At 50.0% G+C, this 21560-nt stretch overlaps 1 protein-coding gene across 1 annotated transcript; it reads right to left on the bottom strand.

The window, feature by feature from the left end:
• Nucleotides 1–6886: 6886 nt before the first annotated feature.
• On the bottom strand, nt 6887–20749 carry LOC127674082 (isochorismatase domain-containing protein 2B). Its single transcript, XM_052169934.1, has 6 exons — nt 20581–20749; nt 14736–14876; nt 14359–14568; nt 14089–14159; nt 12497–12614; nt 6887–7293 (listed from the first exon to the last, which is right to left on the bottom strand). Exons 2-6 carry the CDS (start codon nt 14871–14873, stop codon nt 7198–7200), a joined length of 633 nt encoding a protein of 210 aa, XP_052025894.1. The 5' UTR covers nt 14874–14876; nt 20581–20749; the 3' UTR covers nt 6887–7197.
• Nucleotides 20750–21560: the final 811 nt, after the last annotated feature.

Here is a 21560-nt window from a genome sequence, read left to right as displayed (position 1 = left end):
CCGGGGTGTGGTGGCGCACGCCTGTAATCCCAGCACTCTGGGAGGCAGAGGCAAGTTTGAGGCCAGCCTGATCTACAGAGTGAGTTCTAGGACAGCCAGGGCTATACAGAGAAACCCTGTCTCGAAAAAACAAAAAACAAACAACAACAACAACAAATACATCCTTGAATAAGTCCATGGATTCCTGTGGGTCTGGGGTGGACCTTCCAGGAAGAGGAGGGAGGTGCTGGACAAAAATGTCACATGTGCTTCAGACTGCTGAGGAGAAACATTGAGTAGTGACATTCATAGGGACCTAATGCAGTGGGGGGGAGGGGGAAGGGGAGAGGGGAGGAGGGAGGTTGGGATGTGTTCTAGTAAACATTGTTAGGTGTTTTTATAATACGTTCTGTCCACTGTGTGTGCGCGCGCGCACGTGTGTGTGTGTGTGTGTGTGTGTGTGTGTGTGTGTGTGTGTGAGGGGGGGTGGAGATTGCCAAGCAAAGTGTTAGAAAGCTGGGGTAGGAACATAACTTGAGTGCTGGGGTTCCCCAAGATTTGGCTCCACCTCTTAGAACATGGAATCTCAACTTTAGAAACAAACGAACGAACAAACAAACAAAAAGCCAGAGCTTCACTCTGTAATCCTGTAACTGGCCTGTAGCTCACTAAGTAGCCCAGGTTAGCTTCAAATGGATGAATGATTGAATCTTCCGCTTCAGCGTCCCGAGTGTGGGAGTCCACACCTAGCCTTCAGCTGTCCCTTTTGGGCCCAGGTTAGACCCCTTCCTAGAACTCCAGCCTGGGATATTTCAGTGCTGACTGGGAACCTGCACATCAGGTATTTAAAGGGTCCCTTGGACGTGGACTTAGCTCACATGAAGACTTTGATGACTCATAAAAAAAATTAAAGTCAGATATGGTAGCATAGGTTTGTTAGCCTTGTCTGCTCGAGATGCTGAGGCAGGAAGATCACAAGTTCAAGGCCCGTCCAAGTGTATAATGAGTTCAAGGCCAGCCCAGTCAGCTTAGCAAGAAAGACCCTGACTCACAAAGAAAGCCAGGCATGTAGCTCCGTGGAACAGCATTTGCACAGCATGCTTGAGGCCGAGGGTTTAATTCCCAGCACCACACGCAAATTATGTTTACCATAGGAACCAGCAACTCCACTCCTTAGTGCTTACCCCCCAAAGATCTAAATACATATGACTACAAAAATGCATGCGCGAAAGTCCACAGGATTTCTATATGTATTAGATTAAAAGCAGAAAATGATGCAAATTTTGGTAAACAGCTGAACAGGTGAACAAAGGTGGCGCGTCTATACCGCAGGCTATCCCTCAGCACCGAGGAGGAGTCACACCGACACCACGCGTGCTACAACATAGGTGAGTCTTAAGGACATTGTTCTAACAGGAAGAAGCCAGACTGAAAACATCACACAGTGTATGATCTCACTTACATGCAAGACCCACAGTCTAACCCACGCAGACAGAAATCCTGTTTATTATTTATATCTTGTAGCTGGAAGAACACGGAAGTGATGGGTTCATACGCAGAGGGCTTCGTTTCGATGTGAGGAGAATGCTCTGGAACTAGAGCAGGCAAGATGGTTCAGTGGGTAAGGGTGTTCATTCTGTTGTATTCCCGGGGTTATAGGCATTAGATGGTGAGAAGCTGATTCCCCAAAGTTGTCTTCTCATTTTTGTACGTGAGTTATGGCACACACACACACACACACACACACACACATGTGTAGCATGGTTTTATCAAAGCCGTTGTATCTGGCATTAACTCAGAGCAATGGTACCTGGGCTTTGAAGTAACCTTTTGTAAACAGTCGGTAGTTGTTATCCGAGAGTTGTTCCTTGGAAGCATTCTCAGAGCCTTTGCACAACTGAGTCCAGAGACAGACCTGGCAAACCACAGTGTCTTACGGCTGAGAATAGCTTAGGTAATGGTTCCGACAGTACCTGGGTCAGTAAAAGGTTTTAGCATGCAGACGCTGACTAGCTAAAAGTGCCCTTTGTGTAACAAGAAAGAAGTTGAGGGTTTGGTCCTTGAGAGGCTGTCCTCCTGAGGCTGAGACGCCTAAATTCATCCTGCCCCATCTCTTTCTCTGATCAACCATCCTGAGTGACGCACACACACACACACACACACACAAACACACGCACGCACGCACGCACACACGCACACATATTTAAAATAAAAGATCATTCTGGAACTAGACAGAGATCATCACAAAACACAGGGAGGATGCGGGACATTAAAATGGCTAAATGTAAATTTTATCTGTGTTTTACCAGAAATTTTAAAATGTTATTTTTGAGACATTATCTCACTATCTAAAGCCTTGACTGGCCTGGAACTTATTCTGTAGTCCAGGTTAGCTTGAACTCACAGAGATCCACCTGCCTCTGCACCCTAAGTTCTGGGATCGAAGGCGTGTGCCACCAAATCCAACCATGCTCTACAAGTCTTTAAAATGGAGGCAGGCGCGGTGACTCCCACTTCACATGCTAGCGCTTTGAGAGGCAGAGGCAGGAGGGGCAAGAGTTTAGCGTCATTCTTAGCTACACAGCAAGTGCAAGCTTAATCCTGGCTACAGGAGACCCTGTCTGTAAAACAAAACAAAACAGAAAAACAAACAAACAAACCAGCAAACAAAAATGGGCAGAGGACACCAACAGCTTCCCTGTTGAGACCATGACTTGGCTTCTTGCCTCGCTTAGGCCAATCTTTGTGCTTCCTGGAACACCTCTGAGTGGCCGCCCTTTCTTTCCTCTAGGTCAATGGTTTTCAACTTTCCTAATGCTACAACACTTTAAAAAATTCCTCATGTTGTGGTGACCCATCCCCCAACTGTAAAATTAATTCTTTTGCTACTTTTTAAAAAAAGATGTGCCGGGCAGTGGTGGCACACACCTGTAATCCCAGCACTCTGGGAGGCAGAGGCAGGCCGATTTCTGAGTTCGAGGCCAGCCTGGTCTACAGAGTGAGTTCCAGGACAGCCAGGGCTACACAGAGAAATCCTGTCTCGAAAAAACCAAATCCAAAAAACAAAAAACAAAACAAAAAGATGTATGTATGTTTGTAGGCCAAAAGAGGCATCAGATCTCACTATAAATGGTTATGAGCCACCATGTGGATGCTGGGATTTGAACTCAGGACTTCTGGAAGAGCAGTCAGTGCTCTTAACATCTGAACCATCTTTCCAGTCCTTCTTTTCTGTGATGTTATAAACATGTCTGTGCTTTCCAATGGTCTTAGGGGACCCACAAAGGCTTGAGACCCACAGGGTGAGAACCACTGCTCTAGACCTTTCTGGGGTCATGCCCAAGAACTCTCTCCTTTCCTTCCCTTAGCGATTGCTGCTGCCTAGTTTGGCAGATCTCGGCTTGGCAGTCCTCCGCCCCTTCCTTCGGCAACACTCTCCTGTAATCTGGGCAAGCCACACAGCAGCCCCTGGCCTGTTGGGGCTCCCCGCCCTGCTAGGTTTCTTTCTGAAGCTTGTGTGCTTGTCACGGGATGCACACACTGCCTTGCTGTGCCCTTTCAGTGCTTAGACTAGAACTAGAATGTCCACGGAGGCAAGTAATTCGAGCTACATTTTTTTTTTTTTTTTTTTTTTTTTTTAGATTTGGTTTTTTGGAGACAGGGTTTCTCTGTGTAGCCCTGGCTGTCCTGGAACTCACTCTGTAGACCAGGCTGGCCTCAAACTCAGAAATCCGCCTGCCTCTGCCTCCCAGGTGCTGGGATTAAAAAGGCGTGCACCACCACTGCCCAGCTTTCGAGCTACATCTTTGCTACCTCTCCACAGCACTCAGAACCAGTGTGAGATGCATATAAACACTCAGGAAAACATTGACATCTTGGAAAATGCTGAAGTAACTATGAGAGGTGGATGCTCATATCCCCCCAAATCCTCAGGTGAGAACAAAATTCTCAGGGGTCCTTTTGCCCCACAGTGACCAGACAGGCTAGGCTGTGAAGCTAGTCTAAATGGCTTTCTCCCACACACAGACAAGGGAGGTGAGACACCTAGAGACGCAGCTTTTCTGAGGGCAGCAGACACAGCCATATAGATCCCTTCTTGAGTACTGACATGTACAATGGGAATCTGGCCGGAAGAATGAAGCCATCTGTGCTGATGGGGCGGAAGGCAGCTGTCTCCCTTGCTCGAAGGCTGTGAGTTGACAGAGGACGACCATCTGCAGATGCAGCAGCCAGTGCAGACACTGGAGACAAGGGGACAGACCAGGTCCCTGCGCCTCTCACACAATACTGCTCAGACTCACAACAGCACTGATACTTGACAGAGACAACAGGCAGCAAAACTGTAGTTCCAAAGCAAGGACTCAGCGTCATCCCGGTGCTGCGCCTGTACACCCTTTGAGAGCATATGTGTGAGTGCGTGTATGCGCGCACACACACATACCGCTCTACACGGACATACAAACATTTGTACATATTTTAACCATCAGTGTTCAAGGCTCATATGTTAAGGCACACCGGCAACATTGCATCTCTATACCAGCTCCTTGCACTGGGCTGGCGGGCAGGCAGGCGTCCGCGTTCGTCCTAGCTCTGTCAGGCAGCCCCCTCTGCAAGCACACTCTAGCCCAGCTGCGCAGAATCTGCAACTGGCTTGTGAGAACTCCTGCCCCGCCCCCATCCCCGCCCCATCTCCTACTCCGCCCAGCCCTACACCGCCCCCGACCTCCAGTTCTCACTCACAAGGCAATGTCCTCCTCCACAGCCAGAGGGGGCGGGTGGGAAAGGAGGTCCCAAACCCCGGTTCTTGCTTCGGTTGCACCTTGCTTGGTTCTCAAATCCAGCTCAGGACTTGAATGACACAAGGTGTTACAGAGAAAAGGAGCCAGGTTCGGAAAGGAGGCCCCCAACAAGTCCTATCCCATGCCCGCCCGCTGGGGGTGGAGAATGCTGGCTAAGATCAGAAGTGGGCTGGGCTGGGTGGATCGGAGCGCCTCCCGAGGGTCCCTGCAGAGAACAGCAGCAGGTGGGGGGAGGCGTGGTGAGAGTGCCTCAGAACCGAGAAAGGGACAGAGAAACAGGATTCACGAAGAGGGGAACACAGACGCAAAGAGGGAGACAGAGATACTCAGCCAGAGAAGAGACAGAAACCCACAGAAGGTGGTACCGGAAGGCTGGGGAGTGATGGAAAATAGACAGAGACACAGAAAGAGAGAGTGGGAGACCCAGAGAGGGAAACAGAGGCCCTGGGATTGGGAGGGGAAGTAAAGGAGTGTGAGGCAAGTGAGACGTAGAGATTGGGGAGGACTCAGCCAATAAAGGACCTGAGCCTGTAAAATGGCCCGAGTGGGGTCTGCAGGTGGTGGCTGCGGAGGCGGCGGTGGGGGCGCAGATCGGAGGAGGGGGTAGGAGAGCACGTGGAAGGGGCTCCTAGGAATCTCAGGGATTAGAAAGTCGGTTTCAGGTAGGCGTGCGCAAAGCAGACAAGATTGGGGACCTGTAGAAGACGGGAGAGGAGAGGAGCGGGTCCTGCCACTGTGGCGCTAGGAGAGATCCCCCAAATCCCTGCTAAGGCTGGAGTGGACACCACATGCAGCGCTACTTTGTCTGGGTCGTCTGGGGTCCCTCCCTAGAGACTCTGTCCACCCTCTTCTCAGGACCCCTGCCTACATCCGGCCGGCCGGTTTCTCTCTTTCTAACCTGGCTCTGCCGTCGGGTCCCTGTTTCTGTTCCTCTGCATCTCTGCGTCTAGGGCTCTGTTCGGATCTCTGTCTGGGCCCTCCATCTCCAACCTCCCCCGCCTGGATCTGTATCCTCCTTGTAATTTCCACACCCAGTTCCTCTGTCAGGGGCTCTCTCCATCTCTGCATATCTGTCCCGGGGTTCTGTCCCTTCTAAGTGTCTCTCATTCTCTTCACTGCACTATTCCCCGTCCTTTGAGCCCCTCACTCTTGAGCAGAGTGGGTGGGGGGCGCTGCGGAGGGAGCTGTGTGTTCCCAGCGCAAAATAGACTTCCGTTGCCATGGCGACGCGAGCGCGGCCTCGAGACGCAGGCTTCGGGCTGGGTGTGCGGAGGGGACACCTGGATCCGGAAGGCGGGGGCCGGGGCTCCGACGCCCGTGTCCCAAGGGGCTCCGGAGGATGGATGGGACTCCTAGGTCCCCGGGGAGGGTGTATTGGGCTAGATGACTGGCACCAGGCCTTTTGGGAGGGGGCTGGGCTGCTAGAATCCGCGGCGGCGGTGGGTGAGTTTGATTGTCAATGGGGTTGGACTGGTCCTTGCACCTCGGGAGGACACGGATGCTTTCAAAGGCCCCCGGGCTGGGGAAGGAGTCTGCGAAGGTGAGGGTTTGACGCGGTGGAGGTGGAGGGGCGTCTGTAGAGTTTGAACACTCTGATCTCCAAGGGGCTGCAGAATTCTGCGTCTTGGGCGAGTAAGGACCACGGAGCAGCAACTGTTCATCCCATCCATTCACATACTTGTCCATTCCTCCCCATTCCTCTTTTTCCCCCGTGCCTCAGTTTACCCCTCCTCACCAGGTACGGAAGCGCTCACCTCACTTTCCGGATGCGGGACCTTCAGGGAATCGGGGGTGGCAGCGTGGGGGCCAGCCAGGGTAGGCAGCGCGAGCGCGTCTGCCAGCCAGCGGGGCTGGGCGCGCGCGCGCGCTGATGGGGGTGGGGGCGGCAGGCTGCGTGGCGGGGACCCTGGCCGGCAGCTCTTTCTTGTGCAGATGCGCACCGGCCCCAGTGCAGATGTGGCCGCTGCCAGCCCTCGCCTGTGTCTCGCGCCGGTTTGGAGCTTGGAGAGGCGCCTCCCCCACCCCACTTGCAGGAGACCCCACTCTCTTCCTCCCACAGACCCCTGTAGCCCCCGTGATGCCCCCCAAACCCAATAATGGTTCGGTCCTCAGTCACATAAATGTTTATTCTCCGAGAACGGATCCCAGTTGTGACATTCGTTCCCCCTCCTTTTCCCGCTCCGTGAAGTGGCCCGGGGCCCAGCCCCACCTCCACCTTCCTCTAAACCAATTCCCACCCAGCATCAAGGAGTTTCATTTGCATTTCCGGGGCCATCTACCCAATAGGAAGACATAACTACGCCTCCCCTCCCACGGGGGCGGTTCTCCTGGCGGACTGCACCACTCTTGGGATCCAGGGATGAAGGAAAAGTCATCAATCAACGTCTGGGTGACAAGGAAGGTGGGTGCTTCCTTCAAGTCAGGGCCTGGAGTTGGGCAACAGGGAGTTGTTCTTGCCTTGGAAGAAGCCTAAGAGTCCGATGTCTGGGATTGGCTCCTTGAGGATCTTCTGAATCTGCAGGCAAAGGAGATGAGGACGTGGAGAAGTCCATGACTCAGAATCTGAGGAGCACCTCTCCATCTTGGTCTCCGCTATTATTCTGACAGCATGGCTTCTCTAGTCAACCACTTGTTTTTCCTGTTCCCTCTCCCTCACACTTGCCTGGCTGAGCTGACCCCCGCCATCTTGGTCCTCTCTTGCTTTGGATCCACCAGGAGCAGACGTCTCTGCTTTGGGTCCTGTCTGTCTACATGTCCCCCTTCTTCTAGTCACATGCAGCCCCAAACTATGTCCATGAACTCTCAACGAATTTACACAAGTTTTTCTTGGTGGAAGAGGACTAATCAACCACATTACCAGCAATCAAAGAGGCCAGCTAAGTTTATCTCCAGAATTTTTTTTAAATTCTAAAATTTAAAAAAAAAAAAAAAGCAAATCCTGCATCTCCATGTCTCTTCCCTGGCTAAACCACACCACTGGTTATAGGATTTGTGGAGGTTGGTTTCTCTCCTCTGTTCCAGGCCACCTAATGTAAATCTTTTGACTCTTGTACCAATTTGATGGTGGGCAGCTCCTGCTCTCTCTCTCTTTTTTTCCTCAATGAAGCACAGTTGAGGTTTAATACAGATATTTTAATAGAGAGTTTAGGAACAAAAATTGGTGCTTTTTCTCTTGCTCGCAGCCCCAGTAGTCTCTGGAATTTCCTGGTAAGAAGAAGATAAACACCAAAGCATGGAGGTAGAGTTCTCTAAAAGGGAGCTGACTCTCAACCTGTGCACTCAGGATCTGCGGCTGAGGAAAACACTTTCCCTACATGAGTTTTATTTTTGTTGTTGTTGTTGATGATGTTGATTTGGTTGGGATAGAACCCAGGGCCTTGCCAGTGCTAGACAAGGGCTCTGCAGTAGTTGTCTGCAGACTGCTCTGTGTGTGTGTGTGTGATGTAGATGTAGACGTGAGAGAGAAAGAGACAATGCCTGGGCTATTGTGAAACCACACATCTTTCCTAAGACGCGGCCCAGGCTCCTTCTTACCTCTCCTCCACAACCTGCCAGTATCAGCTACAACTATTGGACTAAGGGAAACGCAGTGCTAGGAAATCAGGTGTCCTTTCCCCCAATTGCTCTCCACCTTTTCTGAGACAAGGTTTCTGTGGCGGTTTGAATGGGAATGGACCCCTACAGACTCATGTTTTTGAAAGCTCGGCCCATAGGGAGTGGCATTACTAGGGGGTGTGGTCTTGCCACTGTTGGGGCGGGCTTGGAGGTCTCCTATGCTCAAGCCACACACAGCAGTGTGACCCAATCTCCTGGTGCTGCCTGTGGATCAGGATGGAGGACTCTCAGCTGCTCCTCCAGCACTGTGTCTGCCTGCAGGCTGCCGTGCTCCCTGCCATGACTGTGGACTGAATCCCTGAACCGTAGGCCAACCCCGATTAAATGGTTTCCTTTATAAGAGTGTAGCTGTCTGCTACTTTGTGAGTTCTTCTTTTTCTCACCCTTTATCCACCCCCCCCTCCCCAGATCCACCTTCTAACACTAGACAGGAAACAAGGATAGAGGGGAGAGAGGAATTAGGAAAATCCCTGAATCTAATTTCTTTTGCTTCTTCTTGGCCCATGGCTACTAACAAACTACAACCAACCTCCCTAAATGCCTAACAATGATCCTGACCCTCGGGGCCCTAGCATTTATACACCCTCTGAAAAGTTCTCATGACTCCAAACATCACACAATCGCAGAAACTATCTGTAGCTGGCAAAACCTCGCCTCTGCTAAAGCACGAGGCAAATCATCGTCAGCCGGCTGTGGACAGTACAAAGCAGCCCTGCATCCCACACCTGGGATTAAAACAAAAACACATTTTTGTAATATTTCTGTGTTTTTAAAGAAACCAAAATTCCAAAGTTATCACCACATAAGACTTGCTGTGGTCATGGTGTCTCTCCTGAGCATGGAAACACTAAGAAACCCTAACACAGTCTCTGCTTGGATGAGGGATGAATGAGGGACCCTCCTGTCTCCTCCCTGCAACGTGCAGCATTTATGTGGACTCTGGGGATCTAAACGCAGATTCTTATGCTGGTATAAAAAGCACTTTACCAACTGGGCCATTTCCCCTGAACCTCTCAGATTGGCTTTTTTTTTTTTCTTTTTTCTTTTTCCCAGAGCTGAGGACCAAACCCAGGGACTTGCACTTGCTAGGCAAGAGCTCTACCACTGAGCTAAATCCCCAACCCCCCTTTTTTCTTTTTCTAAGACAGGGTTTCTCTGTAGAAGCCCCTGGCTGTCTGGCTGTCCTGGAACTCACTTGTAGATTAGGCTGATCTCGAACTCACAGAGATCTACCTGTCTGCCTACTAAGTGCTGGGATTAAAGGCATACACCACCATGTACAACCTTAGATTTCACCACTTTAATCCTAACCCTCAGGAGGCAGAGGCAGGTCGATCTCTGTGAACTGGAGACCAGCCTGGTCTACAGAGCGAATTCCAAGACACTCAGGTCTACATAGAGAGACCCTGTCTCAAAAAACAAACAAATAGGGCTGGAGAGGTGGCTCAGCGGTTAAGAGCACTGACTACTCTGAGTTCAATTCCCAGCAACCACATGGTGGCTCACAACCATCTGTAATGAGATCTGATGCCCTCTTCTGGTGTGTCTGAAGACAGCTACAGTGTATGTGCATATAATAAATAAAGAAATCTTTAAAAAAACAAACAAACAAAAATTGAGGACTTCATAACATGAATTTTCATCATATTTGTGACAGTTTGTATATGCTCAGCCCAAGGAGTGGCACTATTAGTAGGTGTGGCCCCATTGGAGTAGGTGTGTCACTGTGAGTGAGTGCTTTGTCCTAGCTTGGAAACAGTCTTCTCCTAGCAGCCTTCAGATGAGGATGTAGAACTCTCGGCTCCTCCTGCACCACGCCTGCCTGCGTGCTGCCATGTTACCACCTTGGTGATAATGGACTGAACCTCTGAACCTGTAAACCAACCCCAATTAAATGTTGTCCTTCTAAGAGTCGCCTTGGTCATGGTATCCAGAAGAGGGGAGGAGAGGGAGGGGGAGGGGAGGGAAGGTGACTTGAATGTTCAGCTCTGGGGATTTCCTATCATTCTGGGGGTGCAGGGACTGAGCATAGGGGCCTTGCACCTTGTGATGTTTGTATATGCTTGGCCCAGGGAGGGGCACTATTAGTAGATGTGGCCTCATTGGAGTAGGTGTGGCCTTATTGGAGTAGGTGTGTCACTGTGGGTGTGGACTTTAAGACTCCTGGCTGCCTGGAAGCCAATCTTCTAGTTGTCTTTGGAACAAGAGGAATAACTCTCAGCTCCTCCAGCCTTACGTCTGCCTGGACTCTGAAATGCTCCCACCTTGATGACAAAGGACTGAACCTCTGAACCTGTAAGCCAGCCCCAATGAAATGTTCTTGTAAGAGTTACCTTGGTCATGGTGTCTGATAGAAGTTGGTATAAGACAGAAGCTATGATAGATAGGCCTGACTATGCCTTTGTTGGAAAGAACATGAATTTTGGGACTTTGGATTTGGAAAGCAGTGGAATGTTTTAAGCAGGACTTAGTGGGCCATCCTTGTAGGAATATGGAAGACTTTGTTGCTGAGTGTGATTTGAACTGTGGAAGCCTGACTCTAGAGGTCTCAGAAGGGAAGAATTTTAGTAAGTGGCTGAGAGATTATTCTTGCGATATTTTGGTGAAGAATGTGGCTGCTTTTTGCCCTTGTCTGAAGAGTCTAACTGAGGCTAAGGTAAAGAGATTTATATTAATTGCATTGACAAAGGAAGTCTCAAAAATTCCCAGCAGAGCCTTTGTTCTCGGTTAAGTCTCATGAAGAGTGTTTTGAACAAGCGTAGCAAGCTTGGAAAAATATGGAGGCTGAGTCAGGAGGATTATCAGGAGTTTGAGGTCAGTTTGAGCTACAGATCAAGACCCTGGTTAAAAATAATGAAATCCAGGCAGTGGTGATGCACACCTTTAATCCCAGGACTCTGGGTTTGGGGCCAGCATGGTCTACAGAGTAAGTTCCAGGATGGCCAGGGCTACACAGAGAAATCCTGTCTCAAAATACAAACCAATCCAATGGACCAAACCAAACCAGGACGAAACAAAACAAAAAAGTAGTAAAAAAAGAAGAGGAGGAGGAAAAGAAAAAAGGAAGAAGGAAAGAGATAAGAGGGAGGCGGGAAGATGGAGAAGGAAGAGGAGGAGGAAAAAGGATAAGCAAAATTTATCAACAGGTGAAAATACTTCCAATACCAGCCCAGCCAACTTCAGTTCCCCAGGTAGGAGAGAACTGACTCCCAAAAGTTGTTCTCTGATCTCATACTTGCACATGCACTGTATGGCCCATGCGCCTCTCTCTCTCTTCTCTCTCTCTCTCTCTCTCTCTCTCTCTCTCTCTCTCTCTCTCACACACACACACACACACATACACACACACACACATATACACACACACACTTTTAAAAATGGAGGGTTGGAGATACAGTTCAAGTCACTAGGGTTTTTCTCTAGCAGGCACAGAGCCCTGGGGTCTGTCACCAGCACTATAAAAAAAACAAAAAACAAAAAACAAAAAACAAAAAACAAAAAACAAAACAACAAAAAAAACAAAAAAGCATGGGGCCAGAGAGATGGTTAAGAATGCTTGCTGCTGGGCTGGAGAGATGGCTCAGTGGTTAAGAGCACAGGCTGCTTTTGCAGAGGTCCTGAGTTCAAATCCCAGCAACCACATGGTGGCTCACAACCATCTGTAACGGGATCCAACACCCTCTTCTGGAGTGTCTGAAGACAGTGACAGTGTACTCACATATAATAAATAACTTAAAAAAAAAAAAAAGGTACCGAGGGAGTCTGAGGGAGAAAACTGCTCAGCAGTTAAAGACAGTTAAGAGTAGTGGCTGCTCACCCACAGGACCCAGGTTTGACTCCCAATTCCCACACTGTGGCTCACGGCTGTGACTAAGACGTGCTTCAGCATGGTGCCCCCGCTTCAGCAGGAACTGGACTTCTGTTCAGGAAAACCAACACCCTCTTCCGGCCTCTGAGGGCACCAGGCACCAGACACACAAGTGGAGCACAGACACATCCAGGGAAAACATAATAAATCAAAGTCAAAGTAAAAAAAAAAAAAAATGGAGAGAGGAAGAGAGATCTGTCCTCTCCGCCTGGGTGGGGCAGAGGAGGGCCTTTACCTGCTTGAACTGCGGGTGCGCCCCGTCCCTCACCAGCTGCAGAATCAGCACGTCGCTAGTGGACAGGAAGACACCACTCTGCTGCATTCGGGTCAGTGCTACCAGCCGGTTCATCTCGCTGTGGAGGACAGAGCAGGAGGAAGAAAGGGAGAGTGTCTACACTGCACCACATCTGTGTTGTGTGTTGTACAGAACAGTTTTCTCTCGACTGGAACCTTCCCTCCAGGTCAGAGGGAGAGGCTCATGAGACTCAGGAGGTAAACATGAGCCCATGTGCAGGGCTGGGGAGATGGCTCAGAGGTTAAGAACACTGGCCGCTCTTGCAAAAGCCATAGGTTCAAGTCCCAGCAGCCACGTGGCAGTTCATGGTCATGAACTGTAACTCTAGTTCCAGAGGAGCTGGGGCTCCCTTCTGACTTCTGCAAGCATGCCTGTGGTTTTGTTTACATATATGTAAACAAAAAAAATCATACACATAACATGAAAATTTAAAAGGCCACATGCCCAGGAAGGAAGAAACGTGGGAGAGCCTCAAAGGCTCTTACTCTGCCTTATAAAAGGGGCCAGCGACTGGAGCAGTCGGGAAACTGAGGTACTGCAGGGCAGCTGGGGAGAGACCGAGCTGTGAGGAGAGGTTCCCAGGCAGTCGCGCAGTCTGCAAGCTGTGCAGAGGACACCAGGCCTGCAGCCTTCACGAGTCCTACGCCTGTGTTGACTTAGGCCTTCAGTGAAGCAGTCACTTATACTCCCGTTAGTGACCCCAATAAAAACTCACCGGCCCAGTGTGGTTAAGAGCGCTGGTTGCTCTTCCGGAGTACGTGAGGTGAGTTCAGTCCCCAGCACCCACATGGCAGCTCACAGGTAACAACAGATTCCGGGGGAATGTGACGCTCTCATACCAAAGTACATAAAATAAAAAAATGTTTATTTTTATTTATTTATTTATTTTCTTCTGAGACAAGGTTTCTCTGTGTAGCCCTGGCTATCCTGGAACTCACTCTGTAGACCAGGCTGGCCTCGAACTCAGAAATCCTCCTGCTTCTGCCTCCCAAGTGCTGGGATTAAGAGCGTACGCCACCACCGTCCGACTTCACAGAGTTCTTGTAGGTACAATTTTCCAAACCACCGCCCGGCTAAAATTGTTTTTTTTTAAATTAAAAAATAACTCATTGGTTCATTGAGTTCATCACAGGTACAATGGTGACTTCGGACTGTAGTCCATTCCCTTTCTGGGGTAAATAGGTGTTTGTGTGTTGGGATTCCTAAGGAAACATTTGTCAGCTGGGTGGTGGTGGCACACACCTTTAATCCTAGCACTTGGGAGGCAGAGGCAGGCGGATTTCTGAGATTTCTGAGTTCGAGGCCAGCCTGGTCTACAGAGTGAGTTCCAAGACAGCCAGGGCTACACAGAGAAACCCTGTCTCGAAAAAACAAAACAAAACAAAACAAAACAAAACAAAACAAAACAAAACAAAAAAACCAAAAAAAAAAAAAAAAAGGAAACATCTGTCACAACAATAGCACACACATGACCAGTGAGTGAGTGACCCAGGTGTCCCCAACATACGCCCACCACGAGGTGACCTTCTTACCTTTGAGAAGAGCAGGCGTCCACCGCTACATGGACCTGTAGCCCACGGTCCAGGAGGTCTAGAGCTGTGTGCTAAGGCGTAGAGAGGGGTCAAAGTGAGATTCAGAGCAGAACTATGGGCTCTGTAGGGGGAGGTGAGGATCCTAGCTCTGAAGTAGAGACTGAAGGAGTGGACGCGGAAGTCTCAGGTCAAGGCTAGGGCTCCAGGATAGAAGAAAAGACGGAAGGGAGGGCAGGAAGATCAGATCTCCGCGAGGACATGGAGTCTCACCAAGATGCAGCCTTGGGCCTCAATGCCACAGAGCAGTACAGACTGCAGCTGCGGCCGTCTGTCCAGTTCCTGCTGAAGCGGGGGCACCATGCTGAAGACCGTCTTTGTCACTGGCTGAATGTCCTGAGCGCCCAGCTCAGGGACGGTGGGGCCCAGGCCTTTTGGGTAATGCTCCGTCAGCAAGACGGGGACATCGAGCAGCCGGGCCGCCTGTATGGGAGGGAAAGCGCTGTGCTGGAGTGACCCCGGGAGGAGGAGGAGGAAGAGGAGGACCAGCTCCCTGAGGATAAGCATGGGCTTGGAGTCCCGTGTTGGAGGGAGGGAGGTTTCAGTCTGCACGCTTCGGGCGGGCTCTGGAACACAAGGATGCCTTGTACCTTAAGCATCCGAGCGGCCATTGACACGATCTGTGGGAAGTAGAGGACTTTGTCTCGGAGTTTCTCCTGCATGTCACATAGGAACAGGATGGAGGACTCTGGGAGGATCCGGCCGAGGTTAGCCCTGGCTGCTGCCATTGTCTGTGAGGGTAGACAGAGGGACAGCAGGCAGGGTCAGGCAGGGACAAACATACAGGGACTCATAGACGGCCTGTGCGGGTGGCCCTGTGGCCCGTGCACCTTGCCTTCTTCCTGTTCTAGGCCTTTTCATCCATTGTTATTGGCCAGGAATTCCTCCTTCTCCCTCCTTCCCTCTCTCTGTTTCCTTCTTTCCCTCTCCCCTTCTCCTCTTCCCTCTCTCTTTTTTTTCCTCTCAAGACAGGGTTTCTCTGTGTAGCCCTGGCTGTCCTGGAACTCACTCTGTAGACCAGGCTGGCCTCGAACTCACAAATCTGCCTGCCTCTGCCTCCCAAGTGCTGGGATTACAGGCGTGTGCCACCACTGCTCCTCCTCCCTCTCTCTCCTCCCTCTCCCTCCTCCCTCTCTTCCCCCTTCTCTCCCTCCTTCCCTCCCGCCCTCCTGCCCAGCTCATAGGTGAAGCCACCCCCCCAAAGCTTTCTCTGAGCTTTCTCACTTAGTTCTCAGTGTCAGCCCCTCAGACCGTACCCCCTTTCTCCTCCCCCAAGGCTGTACAATGCCGACAAGTAATTCTGTCACCTCTTTCTACCCGTCCCTAATGCAGCGTCACTCAGGTGTCCACCCCTGGGGGAACCGAGTCTAAACAATAAGGTGACCTGCTTGGGGACATATTGATCTTTGGATACTCTCGTTGAGATAAAAAGAACTATGATTGGGGGTGGGGGTGGGGTGGAGCTGGAGAGATGGCTCAACTGTTAAAGATTAGGATTATGACCAAAAAACATAAGGAAGCATGCCACAGGGGCTGCCTATGTAGCCCAGGCTGGGCTTACACAGAAGCTTACAATCTTCCTGCCTCGGCCTCCTGAGCTCTGGGGTAGCAAGCATGTGACCACCTCAGGGTCTTTGAAATCCTTTAACTCCCAGCTTGTCTGATACTTCCCTCGAGCCTTGCTGAACCTTTTTCGGGGGTCTTGAAAAGAAAGGCTGACTCCCACAGGATGGATATTAATTAGCTATAGAAAGTAACAAAAGCCGGACATGTGCTACATGCTAGAAGGACCCCCAAAATGTCACGCTTAGTTAGGACAAAGCACGTGCACGGCCTGTTCATACGAGGCGGCGACCAGAATAAGCCAAGTGTGGCGGCTCCACACAGTCACCCTAGGGCCGGGACTGCTGAGTTCGCAGTGCTTTGAGCTACGTGAGTTCCACGTCAGCCTGGGCTGCAGAGTCTCAAGAAGCTAAAGCAGGGGCCAGAGAGATGGCTCAGCAGGTAAGAGCACTGACTGCTCTTTTGAAGGTCCTGAGTTCAAATCCCAGAAACATGTGGTGGCTCACAACCATGAGATCTGAAGTGCTCTTCTGGTGTGTCTGAAGACAGCTACAGTGAACTTACATATAATAAGTAAATAAATAAATATTAAAAAAAAAAAAGAGCTGGGCAGGGGTGGCGCACGCCTGTAATCCCAGCACTTGGGAGGCAGAGGCAGGTGGATTTCTGAGTTCGAGGCCAGCCTGGTCTACAGAGTGAGTTCCAGGACAGTCAGGGCTATACAGAGAAACTTGTCTCAACAAAACCAAACAACAACAGAAGAAGAAGGAGGAGGAAGAAGAAGAAGAAATAGAAGAAGAAATAGAAGGAGAAGAAATAGAAGAAGAAGAAATAGAAGAAGAAGAAATAGAAGAAGAAGAAGAAGAAGAAGAAGAAGAAGAAGAAGAAGAAGAAGAAGAAGAAGAAGAAGAAGCTAAAACAGATCTAGCAAGATCGCTCAGTTGGTAAAAGTGCCTGCCAAAGAACCTCGGAACAAGTGGCTGATTGGACTCAGCAAAAGGGGAGAGCCAACGCCCACAGGAGGTGGAGAGCCAACGCCCACAGGAGGTGAACTCTGCCCTCCATAAGTGACACACACACCTCTTCCTCTCCCTCCCTGGCCACCCCTATAAAGCAAGTTCACGTGGGGCTGGGGGTGGCTCAGAGGTTAAGGGCACCTTCTGTTCTTGCAGAGGGCTGGGGTTTGATTCTCAGAACCCACGTGGTGACTCATAACTGTCACCCTAGGCTCAGGGAATCCAATAGCCTTTTGGAATTCCTTGGGCACCAGACATTCATGTGGTGCGCGCGCGCATACACACACACACACACACACACACACACACACACAATTAAAAACAAAACAAGAAATGTACAGAATAGTCAATACCAGGAATGCCAGGGGATGGAGGATAGAGGAGGGATGAGGGAGAAGGGAAAATTTATGTGACTGTTAATGGTTTCCATTTGGGGGAATAAAAATGTTTGGGACCTAGATTCACAGTGATGGCTACACACATTGTCAACATGCTAACAGTCACCTTTATTCTCAGGTAGTCAAGAGGCCTGAGAATGTGTCTTAGTTGGTAGACGCTGGCCTCAGTACCACATAAACCGCTCAGGTGGCACAGATGTGAAATTCCAAGCAGCCCAGATCAGGAGGTGCCAGGGTCACCTACAGCACCATAGCTGAGTTCAAGGCCAATCTTGGCTACACGAGACTCTCCTTCCAAAAACCAAGTTTTGTTATGGTTGTTGTTTCGAGACCGGATTTCTCTGTGTAGCCCTGGCTGTCCTGGAACTCACTCTGTAGACCAGGTTGGCCTTGAACTCAGAAATCCGCCTGCCTCTGCCTCCCAAGTGCTGGGATTACAGGCGAGCGCCACCACCGCCCGGTTCCTCTTCTTTCAAAAAACTGTAGCAGAGAGTGCTGGCACCCCTTTAATCACAGTAATGTGGAGGCAGAGGCAGGAGGATCCCTGTGAGTTCCAGGACAGCCAGAGATACTGTTACACAGAGAAACCCTGTCTCAAAAACAAAACAAAAACAAACAAAAAAAAAAAAAGGAAAAAGAAAGGAAAGAATGAAGGAAGGAAGGGCTTTAAAATTAGAATAAATGTGTTGGGCATGCTTATAATCCCAGCACTTTGGAGGCTTATCTGGGTGGCGTGCCAAGACTTGGAGGCCAGCCAGGACTGCATAGTGACCTTGCCTCAGAAAACTAACCAACAAGAAATTTAAGATTGCATAATGTGTAACAACAGATTGCCAGTGAAGAATGAATACAAGCTTTGCAATAAAGTCAACAGCTAAAAAAACAAAAACAAAAACAAAAACAAAAAAAAACCCAAACAAACCAACCAGCCTCTGCAGATGAAGTTCAAAACTGAGAGCCACTCCCCTGTGACCCACTGTCTTCTCCCAGACCTGAAAAATGAGATACAAGCCCTGCCCCCATGACCACAAGCCTCTAGACTCCTCCTTAGCCTCAGCCCAATCAGGTCCCACTTCAAGGTCCCCATTTCCTGGAGGGATAGTAGTGTTTGAGTTCTTCCCCTGCCCCCGAGTGTGTGTGTGTGTGTATGTGTGTGAGTGTGTGTGTGTGAGCATATACGTGAAGGCACATGTGGGGCAAGAGCCCAGCCTCAGGTGCTGGCAAATAACCTTCCACACTGAGATAAAGTGTCCTGTTTTCTGCTGCTGTACAAGTCAAGCTAGCTGGCCAGGAAACTTCTGGGGAGTCCCCCATGTCTACCTCCCCTTTCCCAGTATGACCACTGGGATTACAGTTACAGGTGTGCTACTGCATCTAGCTTTACACATGCGCCAAGGAATCAAACCTAACTCCTCAGACTTGAGTGGCAAATACTTAACCCGTGGAGCAGTGTGCCCAGTGCCCTGAGGACTCCTTCCCTCTCCCAGGACTATCTTCTGGTTCTGAGCACAAGGGACACCCAGGCACCAAGGGACATTTCTGAGGGATGGAGGAGCTGGAGAGACACACCACACCGGAGGATCACAAAGACCTAGCGATTTGCTGAGAGTAGCAGAGAGCTCCAGGGGTTCCAAACTGGAGGCTCAGAATATCTCACAGCCTGACAGGCATCAGACACTGAACTGCACGGTCAACATCCTCAAAATGACAGACACGCAAACCCTCTGGTCCAGAAATCTCTCTCTAAGTATTTATCTGACCGGGTTATTATTAATCACAAGACTCTTTGACGGGGCTCTAGTGACCAAGAGCCACATATTCCCAATATGGACATTCCCAAATATAGACAGTTAGACTACGGACATTTGCAGTCCGGCCACCTGGTGACCCATGTCTGTCACCTTACACAATGGAGACTAATGTGTAATGACCACGGCATCCACTCTCAACCACTGTGCACAGCAGACAGCTTCTCATAGGGTCAAGGCTGGCCAGGGACTCTCGTCAACCCTCCTGTCTGAGCTGTTTAAATCTTGGGATTATAGGTATGGAGTCACTGAGCTGTGATTATATACATGTCTTTTTTTTTTCTTTTAAGTTTTCCACTATGTGGTTTGGGATGACCTAGAACTGCTGATCCTCTAGCCTCCACACCTAGTGCAAGAATTTATAGACACACAAGTTATTCATGCAGTGCGAGATCAGATTCAACACTGTTTACTTTGAGACAGAAATCTTGCTAAATTGCCCAAAGGAACCTGGGATTCAAATTGCAATTCTCCTGCTGAGGCTTCTGGAAGGGATAGCTGGGATTACAAAACCTACAGCGGGCCGAGTTCTCACCATGGAGTCTCTGTAGCCAGAAGAACTGCAAGGGAGGTCTCCAACACAGTCGAACAGCACGTACAAGCGAAATGGAAAGCGAAAAGAAGAGCGGAAGTATGGAAAACTCCCTTCTGCACTCCTTGAATGTCAAATGTAGATTTTTTTTTTCTTAAAAACTTCTATTTCTGTATTTAGTTTCTATATGGAAGGGGTATCCATGCTATGGTGCACACGGGTAGGTCAGAGACAGATGAGGAGGTCATTCCTCTTTGGGTCCCAAGGATCACGAATCATGTGTGCGTTCATTAGGCTTACTTTTATTTTTTAAAAGAATATTTATCTATTCTCTGTATGTGAATGCTTTATCTACATATAGAGCCTGCATGCCAGAAGTGGGCATCAGATGCCACTGCGGATGGTCGTAAGCCACCCTGTGGTTGTTGGGAATTGTTGTTGTTGTTGTTGTTGTTTTTCCCTGAGACATGGTTTCTCTGTGTAGCCCTGGCTGTCCTGGAACTCACTCTGTAGACCAGGCTGGCCTTGAACTCAGAAATCTGTCTGCCTCTGCCTCCCAAGTGCTGGGACCAAAGGCGTGTCTCGAAAAAACCAAAACCAAAAAACCCAAAAACAAACAAAAAAACCCAAACCCAAACCAACCAACCAAACAAACAAAAAACAAACAAAACAAAAAAACCAAGGGGCTGTAGTTCCGTGGTAGAGAGCAATTGACTTGCCTGGTGTTCATGACACCCAGGCACAGTTCGCCAGATGTGGTCGATGGACTGGAGGCACAGCCGGGAGAGGATGCAGGATGCTTTAGGGAGAGGGATACAGAGGCGCGTTTAATTGTGAGAGACGCGGGGATCCAGAATCCACTCCATTCCAGGCCGTGTGACCCTGGGTGAGTTTCACTTCCTCTCTGAGCCTCCTTTTCCTCCAGCTCACTGGCGATGCTGATGCAAAAGTTGGCTCTAGAAAGGGTTAGAGACCCTCCCCGCGGGTCTAACCTGAGACCGAGAGGAATGCCATTCCAACCGCCCCGGGACCCGACACCCTGCAAAACTTCCGTCTCCTTGTCTGAACGGCGGGATGGTGGATTTGCAAACAGCCAAGAAGTAGCAAATGGGACTTACTCGAAGGTCCCAGGTTCGAGTTCGAGCCCCTTTTCCAAGAACTCCCGCGACCTTTTCCCGGCTGGATTCCCACGGACTCCGGACTGGATCTCCTTTTTGCCCTTTGTGGACACGTAGTCCGAGCCGCGGGTCTGTGTGCCCTCGGCTCCGAGCCGCCCAATCGGCGTCCGCCTCACCCTGTTCCACTCCAACCTGTTCATTCGATTGGTCCGTAGAAGCTCGAGAAGGCGGAGACAGAGAGCCAATGAGAATCCACGGAGGGAGAGCCTTGGCCGACCGCTCGGTGCTCGCCCGGAGGGAGGGTGAAGAACGACCCAGGTAGAGGCTCGATCACACGGCTACCGAGAGCTTCCCGGCGCCACCCACTGCATGGGGCGGCCGGGCGGAGATGATGCTTTCTTGTAGAGCGAGCTCCAGGAAGGCTGAAGCACGAGATTGCCAGTTCGAGACCAGCCGGAACTACGTGGCAAGCGCCTGTCAACCAAAACAATAGCCGGGCACCGTGGTGCGGCTGTTTAGTTCCAGTACTCAGGAGGCAGAGGCAGGCATAATTCTGAGTTTGAAACCAGCTTTGTCTACAACGTGAATTCCAGAACAGGCAGTACTGCAACCCCATCTCGAAAACCCCAAAAACAAACACACAAACAAAGGAAACAAAAGAACACGATGCCTTGTAAGACATTTTGCCCCGCTACTTGTCAGTTCTTTCTCCAGAAATTCAGGACTTGTCTCCTTGGGTGGTTTATATAATAAGCTGACACCGTACTTGGAAATGGGGGTTAAGAGAGATAGGAATACTCCATCCAGATATATAAACCTGGTATGGTGGCTTAGGCCAGTAATCCCCGCATTCTCGAAGCTGAGGCTGGAGGATCGCCTTGAGTTCAATGAATAAGAAAACAGAAGCTGATTACGGTGGCTTAATATCCATGAGCCCAAGTACTCAGAAGTGGAGGCAGGAGGATTTCTTTACCTTGAAG

This window comes from Apodemus sylvaticus, chromosome 1 (genome assembly GCF_947179515.1).
Source record: "Apodemus sylvaticus chromosome 1, mApoSyl1.1, whole genome shotgun sequence".
NCBI classification, from domain to species: domain Eukaryota; kingdom Metazoa; phylum Chordata; class Mammalia; order Rodentia; family Muridae; genus Apodemus; species Apodemus sylvaticus.
The sequence above is the reverse complement of the archived record's forward strand: the minus strand, read 5'-3'. Positions and strand labels throughout refer to the sequence as shown.

Coding starts and splice junctions, on each gene's coding strand:
- LOC127674082 (XM_052169934.1), bottom strand. CDS start 14,873: ATGGCAGCAGCCAGGGCTAACCTCGGCCGGATCCTCCCAGAGTCCTCC. Junction 14,160..14,358: donor AGGCCCAAGGCTGCATCTTG/GTGAGACTCCAT, acceptor TCTACGCCTTAG/CACACAGCTCTAGACCTCCT. Junction 12,615..14,088: donor GACGCCTGCTCTTCTCAAAG/GTAAGAAGGTCA, acceptor TGTCCTCCACAG/CGAGATGAACCGGCTGGTAG.